General features: G+C 45.8%; 1 protein-coding gene across 2 annotated transcripts in view; it reads right to left on the bottom strand.

Annotated features, from left to right (window-relative positions):
• Positions 1-19,318: 19,318 nt before the first annotated feature.
• Positions 19,319-21,306, bottom strand: part of LOC125432491 (scaffold attachment factor B1-like) — a 38,828-nt gene continuing 36,840 nt past the window's right edge. For both annotated transcript variants that reach the window (XM_048496047.1, XM_048496048.1), the window contains exons 20-21: positions 20,752-20,803; positions 19,319-19,723 (exon numbers count right to left, since the gene is read on the bottom strand). In XM_048496047.1, coding sequence (XP_048352004.1) covers positions 19,597-19,723; positions 20,752-20,803 — 179 coding nt within the window. In that variant the 3' untranslated portion in view covers positions 19,319-19,596. The remainder of the gene's footprint in view (positions 19,724-20,751; positions 20,804-21,306) is intronic.

Below are 21,306 nucleotides of genomic sequence, written 5' to 3'. Positions count from 1 at the left end.
CACTTGCAATGAAAAGAAGCTGTGATGTTCCATGTATACTTCGTAGATTATACTGCTATCTCATGTACATTCTGAAAACTCAGGGGACTGCTGCCAGTCTGCCTCTCAAACAAATCTGTCAAGAAGCCCATAATATCCTCAGCACATAATTTTCCTCAGATTATTTCATGCAAAACGTGTGATCCAGCCAATGAAAGAAAGACTTACTGTTAGGTGATGCCAACCATATTATAAAGTTCAACTATCCATAAAATAATGGTCGGCTTGCTCATTGTCTGGGGAATATTTTGGCCACCTCTGCCTTAGAATTATGGTTTTCCTTATTGGAGACTAGGCAACAACCATCTCTCTCTCTCTCCCTCTCTATCTCTCTATCTCTCCATCCATCCATCTCTCCATCATCTCTCCATTCATCTCTCCATCATCTCTCCATTCATCTCTCCATTCATCTCTCCCTCCATCTCTCCCTCCATCTCTCCATCTCTCCCTCCCTCCCTCCCTCCCTCCCTCCATCTATCCATCTATCCATCTATCCATCTATCCATCTATCTAGCTAGCTAGCTAGCTAGCTATTGGGGATTTATTGGGGACTAGGCAACAACCATATATATATATATCCTTGCCCCTCGCCTGTTTTGGAGCATTTTGAAGCATTTGAGCAGTTTGTTCAGTTTTGGCAGGGCTAATTTTCAAAGGAGGGAGTGTAGAAGCTGTAGAGAATTACAATACCCTGCTATGAAGCACTGAAGCAGCGATTCCACGACCAACTCAAAATAAAAGGCAAAAATCACAAAATGGCAGTCAGGAATTGGGTTTTTTGTGGTGGTGGGAGGTGAGTGTGGACATAAATCGTTGTAAAAGGGGGGACTGAAACATTTTAGAAACATTTTCGGGGATTTGTGCAGAAAGCCACGGAATCAGAAATGATTGCATATTGCAAATTATTATTCTTTGTGTTTTTTTATTATGCTAGTCGTTGACTGGGACGATAAATACTGATACTAATACTGACCTGCTAACCGTATCCCTGAAACCTATTCTCTTCACAATGAAACCTTCCATGCATTTCCTATATATGCAAACCCCATGGCAAAACTCACATTCCACATTCAGTTCATCTCCCCAAGTTCATCAGCTTGGAATTTACAGCGCAAGAACTTCATGCACTGTAACAATATATATATATGGTTTTGCATAAAATTGGAATGGCTTAATGCTATGAACACCCAGTGAATTAGCTTGTACTTCTTCTGAATGTTAATCGCTGAGTTCGATTCTCACAAACAGGCAGCTGGTATGTTACTTTTCATCTGATGAATATGCCGCAGGGATTCTTGTGCCTTACAAAATAATTGATTCCCATAATCTGTACCTCCTCCAGATGAAATGAATCCAGTGTCTCCTAAATAACAAGAAGAGACACTTCGATTCTGCGACAATCTACCCATAAGAGTTTAGGAATAGAAAGACCAAATTTAAAGAAAGCAAGGGAAGAGAAATTACCAGCGCTTTGTGTATGTTACAAACCCAAAAAGGCAGAGAAAAAGCACAAAATATGGTTCCAGACACAGTTCAACTCTGTGAGATATGTAGTTTTCATTAGGAGGGAAAAAATAATGCAGGAAGTAGCTGACAAGAAACACTGAAATATGAAGATTTGCTTCTTAATATATATGAGCAATGCCTGCAGAAATCTTAGAACAGTCTGTCTTGGGCAAACTAGTGGTAAGACAAGAAGCCCACATCCCCTTCTGTACCAAAACTACATTGGGTAGAAGGCAGGGGATCACAAAGTGTTTTTTGTTCCTTTGCACATGCTCGGGAGCTCCACTGCCCACCCTCATTTTGCACGCGAGTGCTGGTCACATGTTAAACATGACCTGGGTTGGGTTTCCCGCAACCCATCATACATTTAATGACTTGTCTGATGACAGCTGTGTAAGATTTCCGAGTATGATTTCCAATGGATGATAAAAGTTCACAATTGTTGCAGGTGAGGCTTCGGTTCTCAGCATACCTTCTTGGCCTTCCCAGTGACTAGCAAGAATGCCCAGCCTGGTGTAATGGTTATAGCAGGGGTCTCTAGACACCTTTTGAATGTTTACAGTGTTGTGGGTGCTGCCACAAAATGCCTGCTGCAGGAGGCAGACCCTGCCACAAAATAGCTACTGCAGCACACTCAGTCAGTGAAGATCCTTGTACATTATTGTGGCGGCAGCTTCTGCCAAAGCAACTTTTTAAAAAAATCTGGACAGCCAATCAAATCTCCAATGGCCAATCAAAACCTTCCTGGCAAAAGCTCCACCTGGTCCCGCCTACTTTCTGAAAGCATTTTGCAGGCACTAGGAAAAGTATTATCAAAGGCTTTCACGGCCGGATTCAACTGGTTCCGGGCTGTGTGGCCGTGGTCTGGTGGATTTTGTTCCTAACGTTTTGCCTGCACCTGTGGCTGGCATCTTCAGAGGTGTATCACAGAGAAAAGTCTGTTTCTCACTGTGTCCAAGTGAGAAGGGAAAGTTTAGTGTGGTATATTGTCCATGTCCCAGGGTGGGGAACCAATCATTGACTGTTTGGGTGGAACTTGCTATGCAAAGATGTGGTTGAGTGCACTGTATTGTGGGTGGGGTTATCAGTCCATTTTTTAAGTACTGGGAGCCAGGCCCTGCTAATCTTCAAAGTCTCTTCTTTCTTATTGAAGTTGTCCTGGTGTTTGTGAATTTCAATGGCCTCCCTGTGCAGTCTGATACACCTGTGATACACAGGTGATACTGTGATACACCTCTGAAGATGCCAGTCACAGATGCAGGTGAAACGTTAGGAACAGAATCCACCAGACCACAGCCACACAGCCTGGAAAACCCTCCAGAATCACTAGGAAAAGTGTCTGCAGAAACCAGCAGTGGGGACTCATGGGATAGTTGGATCTGAGAAACCCAGATTCACATCTCCCCTATACCATAAAGCTCCCTAGGTCAGCATCCTAGTCTTGTGATCAGTCTTGTGAACCCAGTCTTGTGATCAGTGAAGCTGGCTCTAAGGTTTTTGCAAACTGAAAATTTGGCTTAGTAAATTATCATAGGCTCATTCCGCACATGCAAAATAATGCACTTTCAAACTGCTTTTAGTGCTCTTTGAAGCTGTGCAGAATGGCAAAATCCACTTGCAAACAGTTGTGAAAGTGGTTTTAAAACGCATTATTTTGCGTGTGCGGAAGGGGCCATAGGGAGTAGGCTGGGAACCTCAGCTATAGTAACCTTGGGACAGTCATTCTCACTTAGCCTAACCCACCTGACAGAGCTGTAAGGATAGCACGCAGAAGAGAAAACCACATACCCTCTCCCCAAGTTCCTTAAGGAATAGCACGATAAAGGCCTGATGGATAAATAGAACAAATCCTGACAAACAGGAGAAACTGCAGAATAAACTAGGAGAAATAAGAAACCAAATAAACTTCAAAGCAGCGACTCATGCAGAGACATAACAGAGAGCTTTCTCTGCGAGTGGGTCACTATGTCCTTGAACCAGAAACAGATGAACGAGTTGATTATACACAATGATAAAAACGCAGCAGCAGAAGGCAGATTGGAAAGAGACAACTTCAGAGCAGTATATCATACTTGCGGTGACAGAGTTTACGGTTCTAAACCATTCCCTCACATTTTATCATTCTAAAGAACTTGCTCAAAGATCATTCGCCCTCAATTTGTTTTAGAGCAAAGTTTAAAGACTGCGGTACAAGATGTTTTAGCTGCCGTTCATGCTAAAATTTACTTAAGCTGTTCCTTGTTCTGCTTATCTGTGGATTCAGAAACCTCTCAATACAGAGATGCGCCAGACAGTCTCCTCTTCTGCTAAACACACGAATTAAATTAATTTCCTCAAGGCATGTTAGCAGCAACTCTCTCACAGCAGAAAGTGACCGGCAAATTAGAGATTCGTAAGCATTTCTGATCCTTCCCCTCCCCCTTTGCAGTTTATCATCTTGTTGGTATACTGGATAGGAGCTGGTAGAAGACAGATTCTGCCTCATAGCAGAGTTTACATAAGCAAAGACTTTAGTGTTCTGCAATTTTCTAAATAGTCCTGACTCACACAAACTAGCCAGAACTATAAAGCTAAGCAGAGTCTGACACAGTTAATACTTAGACGGGCGATTTCCAAAGAAGACTAAGGCTGTTTTGCAGAAGAAGGCAAGGGGAAACTTCCTCTGCTCATCTTTTGCCTTGAAAACTTCATAGCCGTGGGGTCAACATGAGCCACTTGCGACTTAATAACACGCAACTTAATAACCTGATGGATAAATAGAACAAATCATGGCAAACAGGAAAAATTGCGGAATAAATTAGGAGAAATAAGAAACCAAATAAACTTCAAGGGAGTGATTCATGCAGAGACATAAGAACTAGCCTGCTGGATCAGACCAGAGTCCATCTAGTCCAGCACTCTGCTACTCGCAGTGGCCCACCAGGTGCCTTTGGGAGCTCACGTGCAGGATGTGAAAGCAATGGCCTTCTGCTGCTGCTGCTTCTGAGCACCTGGTCTGCTAAGGCATTTGCAATCTCAGATCAAGGAGGATCAAGATTGGTAGCCGTAGATCGACTTCTCCTCCATAAATCTGCCCAAGCCCTTTTTAAAGCTATCCAGGCTAGTGGCCATCACCACCTCCTGTGGCAGCATATTCCAAACACCAAGCACACGTTGCGTGAAGAAGTGTTTCCTTTTATTAGTCCTCATTCTTCCCCCCAGCATTTTCAATGAATGCCCCCTGGTTCTACTATTGTGAGAAAGAGATAAAAATTTCTCTCTGTCAACATTTTCTACCCCATGCATAATTTTGTAGACTTCAATCATAGACATAACAGAGAGCTTTCTCAGAGGGCGGGTCACTATGCCCTTGAATCAGAAACAGCTGTACTGTACAATTCTAGAAACTCTGACAGAAAATGCTTTCGAACCAATTAGTAAGGCTATATGGTTTGCGTGCGTCAGCCGGAAATGGTATTTTGTGACCGGAAATGGTATTTTGCGATGAAAATCCCTGCCTGTGGGGAAACAGTATTTACATTGGGTGGTGGAAGAAAGTGGATATGTAACCCCCATGCCCAGAATGGGTTGAACCAGTAAGGGGGTGGAGACTCAGAGCAGCAGAAAGGCTGCAGAGCTTTTTGGAGAAGACAAGGCTACCAGACTCGGACCTTGATTTCTATAAGCCCTTAACACCTTGTTAAGGGTTTCTTTTTGTGGTTGTAATGGGTGAGAGTTCTCCTGGAAACCTTCATCATGTTGCATCCTGTTCACCAAGCCCTTGGAGTCTTCAGGAGCCAACCCACTTGCAAAGAAGAATTGGACTTGGCAGTATCAGTAGACTGTAACTAGAAGGACTTGAAATTGCAACCTGAACAGGACCTTGAATTGTAAATGTTAAATGTTGATGTTTAATGTTAATTGTAAAGAGAAGTAAACTGTTTTGTTTAAATTTGGTTCTTTGCAACTCCTTCCAAGTACTGCCCCACAGAACCCACAAGCTGAGGTTACAGATACATGTCCACTAAAGCACTTTCTCTCTCTCTCTCCTTAAATCAAAGGTCCCATCAGATCCTAACTCCGGCTCAAACCGGTTGCTGGCGAGAGGAGCGTGGCATGCTTACCGCACGGGCCTCCTTCCAAAACAGCGATAGCGAGATCAAAGCTGACTTGCTGTAATCGTGACCTCTGCCCTGTGCAGATTAAGCGGCCAACCTTACTGCCGGTTTCTCTGAAATGCTGACATCGCAGAATACCATGCCAGGTTGCAAGAAAACCACCTGCTGGTTCAGGGCCCGGCCGGCTGCTCCGTATTAAAGGCCAAAGGGCCAGTTTTCATCATCTTTTGCAGCTCATTAGACCTGGAGAAGGAACAAGAAGAGTCATGGGGTAGCCCTCGGCCCAGTTGGAGCCGTGGACTTCGCTGGACTCGGAGCAGTGTGATTTTGCTTAGTGTTGCACTGTCAAATGTATTACTTAGCACAGAAGACTTGTGCTATGGTAAAGTAAAGGTAAAGTTTCCCCTTCAGTCATGTTCGACCCTGAGGTACCACTGCAAGCAGTAATTTTACAGGCAAGCCTCTTTGTGGGGTAGTTTGCCATTGCTTTTCCCGGCTATTCTTTACCCCCTAGCTATGAGCTAGGTACTCATTTGCTGACCAAGAAATGGAGGGATGGCTGAGTTGACCATGAGCCAGCTGCCAGGATATCTGACCCACAGGGGGCTCGAACTCCTGCCCGTGTGAGTGGCAGTGCAAGCACTTAACCACTACGTCACGCAGCTCCCATGGACCATTCCTTAAACAATCTGTGTACCATCTCCCAACTTTTATGATAATTATGAGGGGTGGGGGCAGTGGTAGGATTCGAATAATTTAACAACCGGTTCCGGTGGTGGGAATTCAAATAATTTAACAACTGATTGTTTACAAGCACCATTTTAACAACCGGTTCTGCCGAAGTGGTGCGAACCTGCTGAATCCCACCACTGGGTGGGGGGATGACACACAGCACACTTCAATGGGATTCAAAACTAGTTCTCCCTCACTTTAGTCTGGCCCTCTAAGCTCCACACCACCTAGGGCAATTCCGCACACGAGTAAAATGGGTTCCACCCAGTTCCCTGAGAAGGGTACTGACCTAGGTCGAAACCATTGTTGTTCCCCACTGCAACCAGCTTGATCCCAGCTTGGAGGGCGGAATCATCCTGTGCCTCTTCGCCGCTCCGTTCCGATTGGCTACTGTTCTACGGCCATGTTCCGTCTATCCCTCACACATTATTAAAAAAAACTGCCACAGGAATGGAGGGACGAAGGTGGCGTTTTTTGATTGGCCAGATGTGCATGCCTGAAACACTCAGCTGCGATTGGCTGAATGGGGGACTCCTGGCACCAGAGATTCTGCACTTTACTGGAATCGAGCTGAGTTCGAGCGTGGTTCCCTGAAAAAGTACTAGTTCCCAACTGGAGTCGGAAATTTGACCGTTACATGGGGCGAAGCTGGTACAAAATCACGTCGATCCCAGTGGTTGTGTGGAGCACTTAGGTCGAACGCAGCTTGAACTTAGGTCGATAACCCAAGTGCGGAATCGACCCTAGTGTGGCATAGTGGTTAAGAGCAGGTGGACTCTGATCTGGAGAACGAGGTTTGATTCCCCTCTCCTCCACATGAGCAGTGGACTCTTATCTGATGAACTGGATTTGTCTCCCCACTCCTGCACATGAAGTCCACTGGATGACCTTGGGCTAGTCACAGTTCTCTCAGAACTCTCTCAGCTCCACCTACCTCACAAGATGTCTGTTGAGGGGAGAGGAAGGGAAGGAGTTTGTAAGCTGCTTTGAGATATAAATCCAAACTCCTCTTCCTCTTCCTCTCTTAGGTGCACAAAAGCAACTGCTTTATAATGACAGGCATTTCTTAATGCTGAAACACTACTGTTAATAGTAGCCAGGTCTGTAGACAGTGGCAGAGGTCTGGTGGGGAGTCATGCGCCCAATATTTCTGTATAATTACTTCCAGCACTTTAAAGGCTGCCTGTCTTGCGAGAGAGATCATAACAAAGTTCCTCAGTCTTGTTGAGCCTGTGGAAACTTCCGGAATTTTGAGGAAGAGTATTAGGGAGGGGACCACACAAAATGGCTGCCCAGATTGCTGGGGGCGAGAATCACAAAATGGTTGCCACAGGGGCAGAGCAAATCACAAAACATTGGGAGGTTCCAAACCTAGTATCTTCTCACAGCAAAAACAGCTGCTTCTGAATGGGGTGCTCCTCAAAGACAAAACAGCGGGCCCTTCAGAAACACTTCTTGAACTGAAGAGGACATTTGGGAACCAGTTTTTTGCTTTGGGGAAGAGCCACTGTTTAGTTTCTGTTCCCAAAGAAAGGCCTTGCCTCAGGCAGAAGTTACAAATCCCATATGGAAGTCTGTGTCTATTTACAAGCCAAGGCCCTACACCTCTGAAGTTCCAGCACTAGGCTGCAGTAAGCATTTTACTAGCCTGACAGCTGGTACCGTGTTTCTCTGAAAATAAGACAGTGTCTTATATTAGTTTTTGCTCCCAAAGATGTGCTATGTCTTGTTTTCAGGGGATGTCTTATTTTTCCACTCCGCAACTGCATGCTCTGGTGTTCTGGTCAACGGGCATGCTTCCAAACAGAAACTTTGCTATGTCTTACTTTCGGGGGATGTTTTATATTTAGCACTTCAGCAAAACCTCGACTACGTCTCATTCTCAGGGGATGTCTTATTTTCAGAGAAACAGGGTAGGAAACGGATTTGAAGCTGTTCCCCCACCCTTCCATTTATGGTCCTTTAGATTTTATCCCCAAGGCTTCAGAAACAAGTGAGTGGATTTTATCCCCAGGACTTCAGAAGCAAGTGTGAAACACAACAACAGGCGCCACGCTCAGAATCACCGGATTACAGTTCCTTTGGTCTCTGTTTCTTGCATTCTGGAAGAAGCTGCTCCCTGCAACCTAGACTTAGTCCCACAAACTGAGATTATCATGTATTGCTGTTGTCAGCTGCTGTAAAAAGATTGAACGTCACCGAGCGCTGCATGCAAGTGATTTGCCTAGGAGAAGGTGTGCCTTGCTGGGTGGAGCAGGAGTCGGAAGATAAGAACCAACCACCACCCGCACTGCTTCCACGGAAACCTTTGTGTTCTCTCATCAACAGCTGTCAGCGAAGAATCGCTGAGTCGACCTAGGCTGACACTTTCCCCTGATTTTATTAGCTCAGCAGTGTAGCCTGATAAGTGACACAACAGAACTATTAAAGAGGCAGGCATTTGAGAATGGAAGCGTCGGCCCACTTGCCATCAGATAAGGATTCCAGGTACAAAGAGTCCTTACGGAGTTGCCCTCCGGGGCAACACAGCCAGGCAGGCCGTTTGCCAAGCCAAACCTTTCAGTCGCTGCATTGGAAGTTGCCAGCGCTTATGCTCGTTGGCCAAATCTAATTGGTTTAATTGGTTCTATTGATTTAGGCTGGATTGTTGTGTTTTAAAGCTTTGGATTGTTTTAAATTTTATGCTGTAACCCACCCTGAGCCCTGCTTTAGGGAGAGGGCGGGATATAAAATAAATAAATAAATCTCTTTCTTACCAGCTGTCAGGCTAGTAATCACGTGATTTCAGGAACTAAATACTGCTTGTTCCCCATGTTTTGCACAGGCAGCTGTTTTTGCATCATTTTGTTCCCCGGTGTGCCGAGAATGGGTGCAGAGCTACAAAAGTTTTTATTTCGAACTAGAAATAAAGCGTTTTGGGGTAAAAACAATGCAGAACTCCATGGAGGAACCGTTTTATTTCCTGCCTCAAAATGTTTTAGATCACAGGTGTCAAACTCGTGGCCCTCCAGATGTAGTCCATAACATCTGGAGGGCCATGAGTTTGACACCTATGTTTTAGATGAATTGTACGGAAAAGCACAGTATAGTGTGGTTAGAGTGCTAGACTAGGGGGCAGCAGACGTAGGTTTGAATCCATGCTCAGCCAGAAAAATATTTGGATGATTCTGCCTCAGTTATGCTCAGAGCTAAACCTACTACATATGACCATTGTGAAGATAAAATAAAGGATGGCAGAATCACATGCAGGATAACACTGGAGAAAGATTAATTCAGCTTCCAGAAACAGCTCCCCTTTGGCTATATGTATTTGGAAAACAACTTTCTAGCCCAGGGGTAGGGAACCTTTAACACTCAAAGAGCCATTTGGACCCATTTTCCACGGGAAAAGAAACACTTGGAGCCGCAAATAATTTTTGACATTTAAAATAAAGATAACACTGTATATATTGGGTTTTTTTAACCTTTTACTCCACTCATTCTGAGAAGCGTATGGATGCGTCCACCCTGCTGCCTGCAGGGCGGGCAAGGATGGGGCCAGCAGCTCTGCCTTGCCGGCCACCGGGAAAGTGCCCGCCCCGCTCAAATGGGGCGGGTGAGAGGGGAAGCCCGCGAGTCGCGGCTGACCCAGCTGGCTTTCGCCAGCGGGCAGTTGAAGTTGATCGCTCCTGCCCTGCTGCCTGCAGGGTGGAGGCAAGAATGAGGCCGCTACGGCTCGGCTCGTGGGAGCCACAGTGCAAGAGGCAGAAGCAGCCGGCATGACAGCACTCGAGCCTGCAGTTCCTACCCCCCTGAATCTAGCCCTTAGCAAATCTAAGTTTGAAAGTTCACAGATAACACCTGGTAAAATCTCAAGCATGTAATTTCAAATTATTCAAGGAAGAGTTGTAACCCATGCATACCTTCTTCTCTAGGAATGGAAACATGCAATAACAACAGCCAGAACACATTATGTAAAACAAATTTTAAAGATTTTACACTGAGATCTGCTTTTGGGGGCAGATTGTTTCCTGGGCAGATTCTTGCAATAGGGAAAAGCCCTTGCCTTTTTAGGCACGTGGAACCCAAGGAATGGCATTTGGGGCCTCTGGATTTGTTCTGGCACAGGAAAACAGCACTCCTCCAAAATACAATACTGCAGATCACGCATGCTGCTGTGGATTTTATTCTGCCACTTTTCAGATAAAACACCCTGAGAAAGGATCAGAGAGAGAGAGAGAGAGAGAGCTGAGATCCAGGAAGACTAAATTGCTCCTGACGGTAAGCAGAATAAACAGCACCCAAGTGGGACTGACTATCAGAGCAAATTGCAGAACAGTCCCCAAAGGAAAAGGATGTAATATATGGGGGAGATCTGGTGCAGAAGCCCCAAAGATATTAACATTTATTTCAATGACACTTGGGGGTCCTGTTTGTTTTTAGTGGTGGCAGGAGAGATAACCCGGTGATTGTATCATCGTATCTATTACACGCTCTGGAAAAGATTAACTGGTAGCATTTCCATCTATGTTCAAGATTTCTGTGCAGTTTGATTGCATAAGTGAGGAGCACTGGAAAGGAAACAGCAGGCAAAATGGGACTGCTTAAGCTGTGCTGTATGCCCCCAAATAACAGGGGAAAAGGACCACACACACACACCAGAATTTCCAGTCATCCTGCACAAAATTATTTTTGAAACCTGAAATTATGAAGCAATGCGAAAGATAACTCCCGACTCCCTCTGCATCTCAAACATGACATTCACTCATACATACGTGCAAAAGCCATGCTCGTTCATGCCATGGACTCGCCATGACATTTCCTTTCTATTTTTCCTTCTCACCAGAGCTACAACAGCGCCATCTGCTGTTCACGAGCTGACAGAGGAGAAAGGATCTTTTCCTGTTTTGACAGCAGTTCCAAGCTTTCTTGACAAGTATATCAAGGTGTCAACAATACAACAAAAAATGCTCGGGAGAAAGCTTAGTTGACCTTTCACATTGCCCAAATCAGTGGAATATCGAGGATGGGTTTTGCGGGGTCATCTTCTTTTGGATGCAATAAAGGACAAGTCCATGTAGGTGGGGGAAACAGATAGCATTTTACATAAATCACTGCAGACATGATTTTTCTACCTCCAAGCTCAGGTGGGATCCAGCAGGTTCTCACAGGTTCCCGAGAGTAGGTTACTAATTATTTGTGTGTGCCGAGAGGGGGTTACTAATTGGTGATTTTGCCACGTGATTTTTGCCTTAGTTACGCCCCTCCTCTCAGCAGTAGCGTGCAGAACTTGAAGCAGTCTAGCAGGAGGTGCACCAGCGTGTGTGGCAGCCTGCGCCTGTGTGCATTCATTTCCCGCCCAAGGACCGGTGCAGTGGCTGTGTCCTTGCTACAGCCCCGCCCAGGAATGCCCCACCCAGGAATGCCCGGCCACGCCCCCCATCATGCCCCGCCCAGCCCCATTGGCGCTACGCCACAGTTTGAATCCCACCACCGTGGGAACCTGTTACTAAAATTTTTGGATCCCCCCCACTGCCTCCAAGGCTCCAAAACAGACGGGTTGCTTCTTTCATGTTCAATCCAGAGCATCTGTGGCTTTTAGCAATTGCATAGAAGCAGAAGGTGAGATTAATCCAGTTTATCAAAGCAACCTTTTAAACAGTGGCCAAAGGGTCACCTTCCCACCCTCCCTGCCTTTGTGCATTGAAGATGCATCTCCCATTGAATCTAACAACCTTAGTTAAACGTCTGTATTATCCAGTTTTTATCTTTGGCAGGCGGTAGTCAGGGTTGAGATCTAGGCTCTGGTTTCCCAGCCACGCTATCTGCATTGTTTCCAGGATACAAGATGTAATACAGGGCAAGCTTTTTGTGATGCTTCCTTTGATGTTAAAGAGACTACTTACATGGTTGGGTGTGTTTTTTCCACATGGCCACAGCCTTGTATAGTTCTTCTGTTGCTGCTAACGTAGCACAGCAGCAAATGGAAATTCCATAGATAACATTTCCCCAGTCCCTTGGCAGTAACCATATGCCACCTTTTGCCACCCCCAGGGATTTTCCAGTCGTTTTTTTAAAAACAATATCAGTTGTAACAATCTGTGTATCAGATTCTTTGGACCCCCTGCTTTAATTTGTAAAAAAAAAAAGTCATCCTTTCATTGCAGAGATGCATCTTTCCCCTTACGTCTCGACAAGGAAAATTGCTGGAACCTTTTTTTTTTTTCAAAAATGAAAGACGGAATGCAGAGAATCTGATAGATTCTTATGATATTTAACTGCCAACTTTAAAACAGTGCCCCCTGATGTTGGGGGATGGAAATGACTACCGTAAGGACAGGAGAAATGGCAGCTTTATGGGCAAGACTGGGAAAATCCCAATATTCCCATCCACATGGCAAGCATCCAGGCATCATATTGTAACCTTTCGTGGACTAGTGGTCCTCCAGGTATGCCAGATCTTTGAAGTACCTCATGAAGATATGCAGAAGGGAAATCCTCAAAGCCAGGGCATTTAAACAGCCAGCTCACATGATCCTGGGCTGCCCCATGTCCGAGCGTGCAGAAGGCTCACCAAAGCAGAGTGGGCTTCTCCAGACTATACTGCCTCATCAGACATTCCCTTGGAAAGACTTATATTCTGACAATGGAGGCTGGAAAAAATTATTAGCTCAGTTGGTGGACATATGATCCAGGGCCCACGGAAGCACATGAGCCTGACGTTGTGACCATAAAATCTTCTGCAGTCCTACAACAGTGGTGTGGACAGGTGATCTGTTACAATTCAGGGGTGTCAAACTCACAGCCTTCCAGATGTTCATGAACTACAATTCCCATCATTGTAGGAATTGATGGGGTAGGGCGGTTTATCAAATCGAATAAATAATAATAATAATAAAGTAATAATAATAATAATAATAATAACAACAACAACAAGAAGAAGAAGAAGAACAACAACAACAACAACAACAACAACAGACGGACTACAAGCAGAGGCATAATACTGTTGCTCAGATGATTCACTGGAACTTGTGCCACAACTACCATCTGCCTGTGACAAAGAACTGGTGGAATCACAAACCTGAAAAGGTCACTGAAAATGAACCCGTAAAACTACTCTGGGACTTCCGAATTCAGACTGACAAAGTTTTGGAACACAATACTCCTGACCTCACGATTGTGGAAAAAAAGAAAGTGTGGATAGTTGATGTTGCAATTCCTGGTGACAGAAGGATTGATGAGAAGCAACTGGAAAAACTTACACGATACGAGGATTTAAGGATTGAACTACAAAGACTCTGGTACAAACCAGTAAAGGTGGTCCCAGTGGTGATCGGCACACTGGGTGCAGTGCCTCAAGACCTTGGACGGCACTTAAAAACAATCGGCGCTGACAAAATCACCATATGTCAGCTGCAAAAGGCCACCCTACTCGGCTCTGCACGCATTATTCGTCGATACATCACACAGTCCTAGATGCTTGGGAAGTGTCCGACGTGTGATGTAATACAAAATCCAGCATATTGATCTTGTTTGCTGTGTATAACTGTTTTGTATCAATATAATAATAATCATCATCATCATCATCATCATCATCATCATCATCATCATCATCAGTCCCTCCCATCATGAGCATTGGCTATACTGGCAAGGGCTGATGGGAATTGTAGTTCATGAACATCTGGAGGGCCGTGAGTTTGACACCTGGGTGTTACATGAACCCAAGGTGGATTCTAGGAGAGAGGCTGTGGCTCAGTGTAAAAACCTCTGCATTACCTGCAGGTCACAGGTACAATCCCCAGTAGGGCTGCCAGCCTCCATCTCCCACTATTACTATAACTACACTTTGGAGATCTTTTCTGTAGATCCAGAGAACTACGCATTTGGTGGCGGGCACATCCCTGAACGATATGTGAACATCCTAGCCTGCTACAACCTAAAAAAACCCACCAAACCCAAGAAGGTAGATACCTTGACTGGTGCACGGCAGGACCGGAAATGCATCGGGGCAAGAAATCTTGTTCCGGTGAGCTTCCTCTTTGCGGCTTGCCGAGAGAGGAGGAGCATCGGGGCAAGATTTCTTGTCCCAATGCACTTCCTCTTGCCCTGCGTGTGCTTCTCGCTTTCTGCAGGGAAAACAAGAGCACTTCTGGCACGATTTTTTGTGCCAGATTGGGGCAACAGTGGGGAACAGCCTGCAGTGGGTAATCGGTTCTTGACAAAGGGTAATTTAGCAGCACAAGTGTCCAAAGGGACACAGCTTGGGACAAGGCCCTCAAGGAAATAAGGGGAGAGAAGGTAGTTCCATCCTCAGTCGCCACGGTGACCAGGGCAAGAATCTTCTTTTCGTTTTCTTTTGCTCCTTCTCAGCCAGAGACCAGAGGAGACATAGGTCGATTCCGCACTTGCGTTATCGACCTAAGTTCGAGCTGCGTTCGACCTCAGTGCTCCGCACAACCACTCGGATCGACGTAGTTTTGTACTAGCTTTGCCCCGTGTAATGGTCAAATTTCCAACTCCAGTTGGGAACTACTACTTTTTCAGGGAACCACGCTCGAACTCAGCTCGATTCCAGAAAAGTGCAGAATCTCTGGTGCCAGGAGTCCCCCATTCAGCCAATCATAGCTGAGTGTTTCGGGCATGCGTACAGCTGGCCAATCAAAAAACGCCACCTTTGTCCCTCCATTCCTGTGGCAGTTTTTTTAATAATGTGTGTGGGGATAGACGGAACATGGCTGTAGAACAGTAGCCAATAGGAACAGAGTGGCGAAGAGGCACAGGATGATTCCGCCCTCCGAGCTGGGATCAAGCTGGTTGCAGTGGGGAACAACAATGGCTTCGACCTAGGTCAGTACCCTTCTCAGGGAACTGGGTCGAACCTATTTTACTCATGTGCGGAATCGCCCAGTCTCTTGAATCTGAATTACACCCTCAATCCCACATTCTGCATTTGTGTGGTCAAATCCAGTCAGGACAGCACTTGACAAGTTTAATGAAGAAAGAGTATATAACCCATAAATACCCACCACACAAATGAAAATCACACATTTATTAATATCCATGGGAAAAAATTGAAAAATAAAATCACATTCAGATCATGGAACTGATAATGCTCAAATTAATATATTTAACAGAGTCCAAAAATGATATTACTGTGTGTGCGTATCATACTTTTCATTCATTCAAACGGTGGAATTCTACTTTTCGGGTTTTACAGTTAGCCACTTTGTGATTTGCACGGAAAACTATTTCAATAATTTTAAAAAATATCACGGGTCCTCTGGAGATCCTGTGAAAAATTACAGTTGATAAAACCTCAAGCGCTAATTTCTATATCCAAGTTGTACTTTCTCCAATAATCAAACATCCTATTTAGTTCTGTCTCTTTCTCCTATGTCTCTTTCTGGAACCCAACAGTCCTACAAAACACTCCTGTGAAGCTGTGGTTGCACACTTTGTGGTCTTACTGAGGAATAACAGCAGCCTCTTCTCATCTCTCTCCCCCCCCCCCCCACTAATTCTCAATGTGGTAAGCAAGGTGGAGGGGAAATTATCCACACTTAAGTCTGTACCTAATTTTCTTCCCCACCAAACTAAATATTAACTGACAGACTTCAGGCTTCTTGCAAGATCTAGGCCAGTGGTGGCGAACCTATAGCACACGTGCCAGAGGTGGCACTCAGAGCCCTCTTTGTGCGCACGTGTGCCGTTGCCCCAGTTTGGGCACCCGGCATTGGCACGGTGCCAAGGGGATGAGGGGTGTATGACGCACCGGGCGCACGGCCCTGTAGGGGCGTGACAAGGGCATTCTTGGGGCATGGGGGAGATGTTTTGGGGCATTCTGGGGGCGTTCCAGGGCAGGGTGGGAGTAGATGGGGGCGTGGCAGGGGCATAGGGCGCACGTGTGCCCTGAGCACAGTTTACTCTCGCTCCGCCCCAGCACGCGCTCTCTAAAAGGTTCGCCATCACTGATCTAGGCTTTGTACTTTCATTTCCATGAAAAAAGGAACTAAACCAAATGCCTTTGGCTCTTCATCCTTTGTACAGCATTGTGTTATCTTCTTTTGGATGCACATGCAACCCCAATGCAATTAGGTTGGCACCTCCAACCCGGTATTTCCATAGCTGGAAATCAAAAGGTTTCCTTGCTCAGATAATGCCTGACTTAAGTATCCAGAGCGTGGTAAAAGACAGCAGAAAACGTCTCCGTGGGCTAGCAATAGCTTCTGCCAACACCAATACGTACCCTTTAAGCTGACTGATGATGAGTATACCTCTAAGCCTACTGCTGTACCTAAGATAAGCTGTAAACGAGGGAACCTCCCATTCAAATCTTGCCAGGCCAACAACTGCCAAGATGGCTGCGGGCATACCATCTCAGCAGAAAAACCTAGTCCCCTACAGGGTCGTTGTGAAGATTACTGTGACATAAAAGCGATGCGGCCAATTGTCTCTCACTCTTCAATCTATCCTTCCCGGACAATGCAACAGAGAGATCCATGGCAGACCAACTTGATTTTCTTGGATCATTCATCTGCTCTGGATCTTTTCCACCTTGATTTCAGGCTGGTCTATGGGATGGAGATAGTCCTGGTGCCTTTAGCTGATGATCTTTGAACGCAAAGATTGTGCCTCTGTTCTATTCCTACTGGATCTGTCTGCAGTCTTTCAAATCATGCCATGCCATGCCACCTCGTGGAGATGTTTGGCATCAGATAATAATGATTGGGGATGTGCTTTGCACGGATTTAAATAATTCCTCACAGACTGAACTAAAAAAGGTTGCCACTGGAGATGTATCCTCATTGTGGGATTCTTTGCCTTTCTTGGGTTCAGTTCAAGGTATCGGCTGCCACATGGGCTTGGAACTGCAGAATTGTCTCTCTTCCTAATATCTGTCATACGAGCTTGGTTTGTCTGAGCAAAGCCTTCTGAAACTACCTCCTGTAAATGGGCAAGATAGCTGTCTACACGGGTGCATTCTCTGTGGTGACCCCAACTAGTGGGATGGCCTGCCAGAGGTCATTCTGCAAACCACGTACAACAGAATTGTTCAGGGGGGATATTTCTATTTCTAGAAAGGTAATGCGGCTAGATTATAACCAAACGATTCAGGTGGGGGCTTTAATGAAGGGAACATGGCTGTAGACCAGGGGTCTTCAAACTATGGCCCTCCAGATGTTCATGGTCTACAATTCCCATCAACCCCTGCCAGCATGGCCAAGTGGTAGGGCTCATGGGAATTGTAGTCTATGAACATCTGGAGGGCCATAGTTTGAAGACCCCTGCTGTAGACTATTCTACTACATACAGCATGTGCTGCTCTGGCATGGATGGCTGAGGCCACGCTAATCTTGAAAACTAAGCAAGATCAGCCCTAGTTATTTGGATTGGAGACCACCAAGGAAGGCCAGGGTCACTATGCAGAGGCAGCCAATGGCAAACCACACCTGAACATCTCTGGCCTTGAAAACCCTATAGGGGGAGGGGGGCAAAAGTCAGCTGCGACTTGATGTCACTTTTCACCACCTGCCCTGACCTGGACAGCCCAGGCTATGCTCTGTCTCAGATGAAGATGTTAGTAAAGTCAGTGGAGCCGCAGCAGTTGCCATTGTCAAATCCATTATTTTGTGCATTATTGAACATGGTGCTTTGATACGAGAGCATTTAAAGTTCATGGAATGACTTTCAGATGGATGGGGAGAGGCAGGATGAGGCAGGCACTAGGACCCAAGTGGAGGATTCTACAGCAAAAGAAGGTCCGGCATGCTCGGTTCTGTGACAGGAGTATAAACTCCACTTAGCATCTTTTTAGGAGACAGAGTACAACTTGATCTCATCTGTTCCTGGAAGTTAAGCAGGGTTGACTCAGATTAGCGTTTGGATGGGAGACTACCAAGAAAGTCCTGGGTTGCTGCGCAGAAGCAGGCAATGAAAAACTACCTCCAAATGTCTCTTGCCTTGAAAAATCTCATAAAGGGCTGCAATAAATCATTTGCGACGGCACTTTCCACTGTCTTAGTATGTGTCCCATATTCACTGTATTACCTTGCTCTCATGGCTGTTTTTTCTTACGAAACATTTTTATTTGTTTCAGATTTCTGTAGTCTTGTTTTTTGCCATCAAGTCACAGCGGACTTGTGGTAACCCCCACGAGGTCTTCATGGCCGAGAGATGTTCAGAGGTGGCTTGCCATTGCCTGCCTCTGCACACTGACCCTGGTATTCCTTGGTGATCTCCCATGCAGGTACCAGCCAGGGCCGACCTTTCTTAACTTCTGAGATCTGGGCTAGCCTGGGCTCTGTAGCAGCAGTGGTGTAGTGGTTAAGAGCAGGTGCATTCTAATCTGGAGAAACTGGGTTTGCTTCCCCGCTCTGCTACTTGAGCTGTGGAGGCTTATCTGGGGAATTCAGATTAGCCTGTGCACGCCTGGGCTAGTTACAGCTTTTCGGAGCTCTCTCAGCCCCACCCACCTCACAGGGTGTTTGTTGTGAGGGGGGAAGGGCAAGGAGATTGTAAGTCGCTTTGAGTCTCCTACAAGAGAGAAAAGGGGGATATAAATCCAAACTCTTCTCTTCTTCTTCTACCCAGCATATTGCTTAATATAGGTCTCATTCTATTGACTGCCCTGACTTCCACCATGTAATCTGCCTCGTCTCAGTGAGAAAAGCGGACTAGTAAGTAAACAAATGAACTCAAAACTATTTGAGCAAACTTAAGTGTTATTAATCAAGTAACATTTCTGCCAACAGATGTCATTCTGCTCAGTTGCAATTTTTTAAAACTTAGTCGAAAATCTGCTTTCTGCACCAATTCGGGAGGGGGGGGGACCTGCTCTGAAAGATAACCGAGGACCCCGTCCACCCGGGTGCCACCCTTCCGTTGAACAGTAACACCTGATAAAATGCACTGAACATGCAATCCCGATCTCAAGCTCTTGCAAAGACTTCAGAAATCGCAACCAGTCAATTGTAAACCGTTCTCATTTTATTTATAGAAAATGGAATGCCTCATAAAAGAAATGCATTTTCTTTTAAATGGGGTGGGGGGAGGGCGAGTTGCAAGGACAGCACGTACAGGAACACGTTACAAAAAAATCCTGAATGGGTTCACATTCTGCGCTACAAAGTAGAACAATGAAGGTTAACTTAAGAGTCACAGTCAGTGAGACACTGAGCAGTAGTGTTGTAGTCTCTGTTGCCGTTGTACAGTTAATAAACAAAAACAAAAGCAGATAAAACATTCAATAGCGGCGACTGAACCGGGGATTGGGCCGGCTGCCTCTGTCCTGCCCCGAGAAACCTTCATCTTCCGCCTCTCCGCCATGCGATGCTTGGCCCTGCGTGCCGCTCGGCACAAAGCTTCCCCGCCTAAGAAAAGGGGACAAAGTTAAGGCTTTGGGACCAACCTTTCGGTTTGCGATGACACAAACTTGCAGCGGTTTCTGAATCTCGTGGGGGAGGGTCATTGGTGTAAGTTCTGATAGCCCCAAAAGCAACCCACCAGAAATACTGTATGCGAACTAAAGGCTTCTAGAACGGGGTTGGTGACTGGTCTGAGCAACTAAGAGGATGTATTGTCGAAGGCTTTCATGGTCGGATTCAACTGGTTCTGGTGGGTTTTCCGGGCTGTGTGGCAGTGGTCTGGCTATGTGGCCGTGGTCTGGTGGATCTTGTTCCTAATGTTTCGCCTGCATCTGTGGCTGGCATCTTCAGAGGTATATCACAGAGGGAACTGTATAACAGTGTGTTACAGACTTCCCTCTGTGATACACCTCTGAAGATGCAAGCCTCAGATGCAGGCGAAAACGTTACAAACAAGATCCACCAGACCACACAGGCCGGAAAACCCACCAGAACCAACTAAGAGGATGTTTTTCATTCACTTGCTTAACTGGAGTCAGGTCTGACAGAGTTCTGAATGTCTAGGGCTGCCTCTGACAGCTAAGCCTCTGTCACTGCAAAAGGGCCAGCAAGCTGTGAAGTTGCACCAGCCTCCTCCAGATACATTTTATTTTTATTTTACTGGAGTTGCATCCCGTTTTTCCCTGTCCAAAGATGGGTACACCTGGCAAAAAAATATCAAGAGAACCACGGCTGCTTGGCCTTGTTGGAGTATCAAATTACTTGGTTTCCCTTCCCACAGCAAAGCCCAATAAGGAAAATAGTTCTAGCAGGCAAACTAGCACTGAAGCCTTACAGCAGGTTGGCATAACAAGTGTACCCTTCATATTAACAAGAAGAGGCTCAGAAAGCGTAGAAGGCTTTTACAAAGTGTAGAAGGCTTTTACAAAGAGAGAGGCTTTTACAAAGAGAGAGGAGCTACTAATCTATCCAGGGGAAGAAGGGGAAAGGCCAACAGGGTTCCGAATTCTGGGGCCACGTGCAAAGCTCCTTACCCAGACATGCCACCTCGCCACACCGAATGGCCACGTCTCCCTCTGCTTCCACCTGGAAGGAACACAAGCACACTAAGGAAACATCCACACTAAAAATGTCAAGATCTTGGAAACTCATTCAATGGCCCAATTTCCCTGTCCCATGGCAGCCAGTGTGGTACAGTGGTTAAGAGCAGGTGGATTCTAATCTGGAGAACCGGGTTTGATTCCCCACTCCTCCACCTAAGTGGCGGAGGCTTATCTGGTGAACCAGATGTGTTTCCGCACTCCTGGGTGATCTTGGGCTAGTCACAGTTCTTCGGAACTCTCTCAGCCCCATCAACCTCACAAGGTGTCTGTTGTGGAGAGAGGAAGGGAAAGGAGCTTGTAAACCTCCTTGAGTCTCCTTATAGGAGAGAAAGGTGGGGTATAAATCCAAACTCTTCTTCTTCTATGTCTGCAACAACTCTTTGTCAAAGATCTACAGGTCCTTTGAGCAACTGGATACCTCATGGTCAAATAGACTGCTGAATTCGAACTAAAGCGTGATATTCAATTGTTCTCACAGTCACTCAG

The sequence above is a fragment of the Sphaerodactylus townsendi genome, linkage group LG05 (genome assembly GCF_021028975.2).
Source record: "Sphaerodactylus townsendi isolate TG3544 linkage group LG05, MPM_Stown_v2.3, whole genome shotgun sequence".
In the NCBI taxonomy this organism is placed as follows: domain Eukaryota; kingdom Metazoa; phylum Chordata; class Lepidosauria; order Squamata; family Sphaerodactylidae; genus Sphaerodactylus; species Sphaerodactylus townsendi.
The sequence above is the reverse complement of the archived record's forward strand: the minus strand, read 5'-3'. Positions and strand labels throughout refer to the sequence as shown.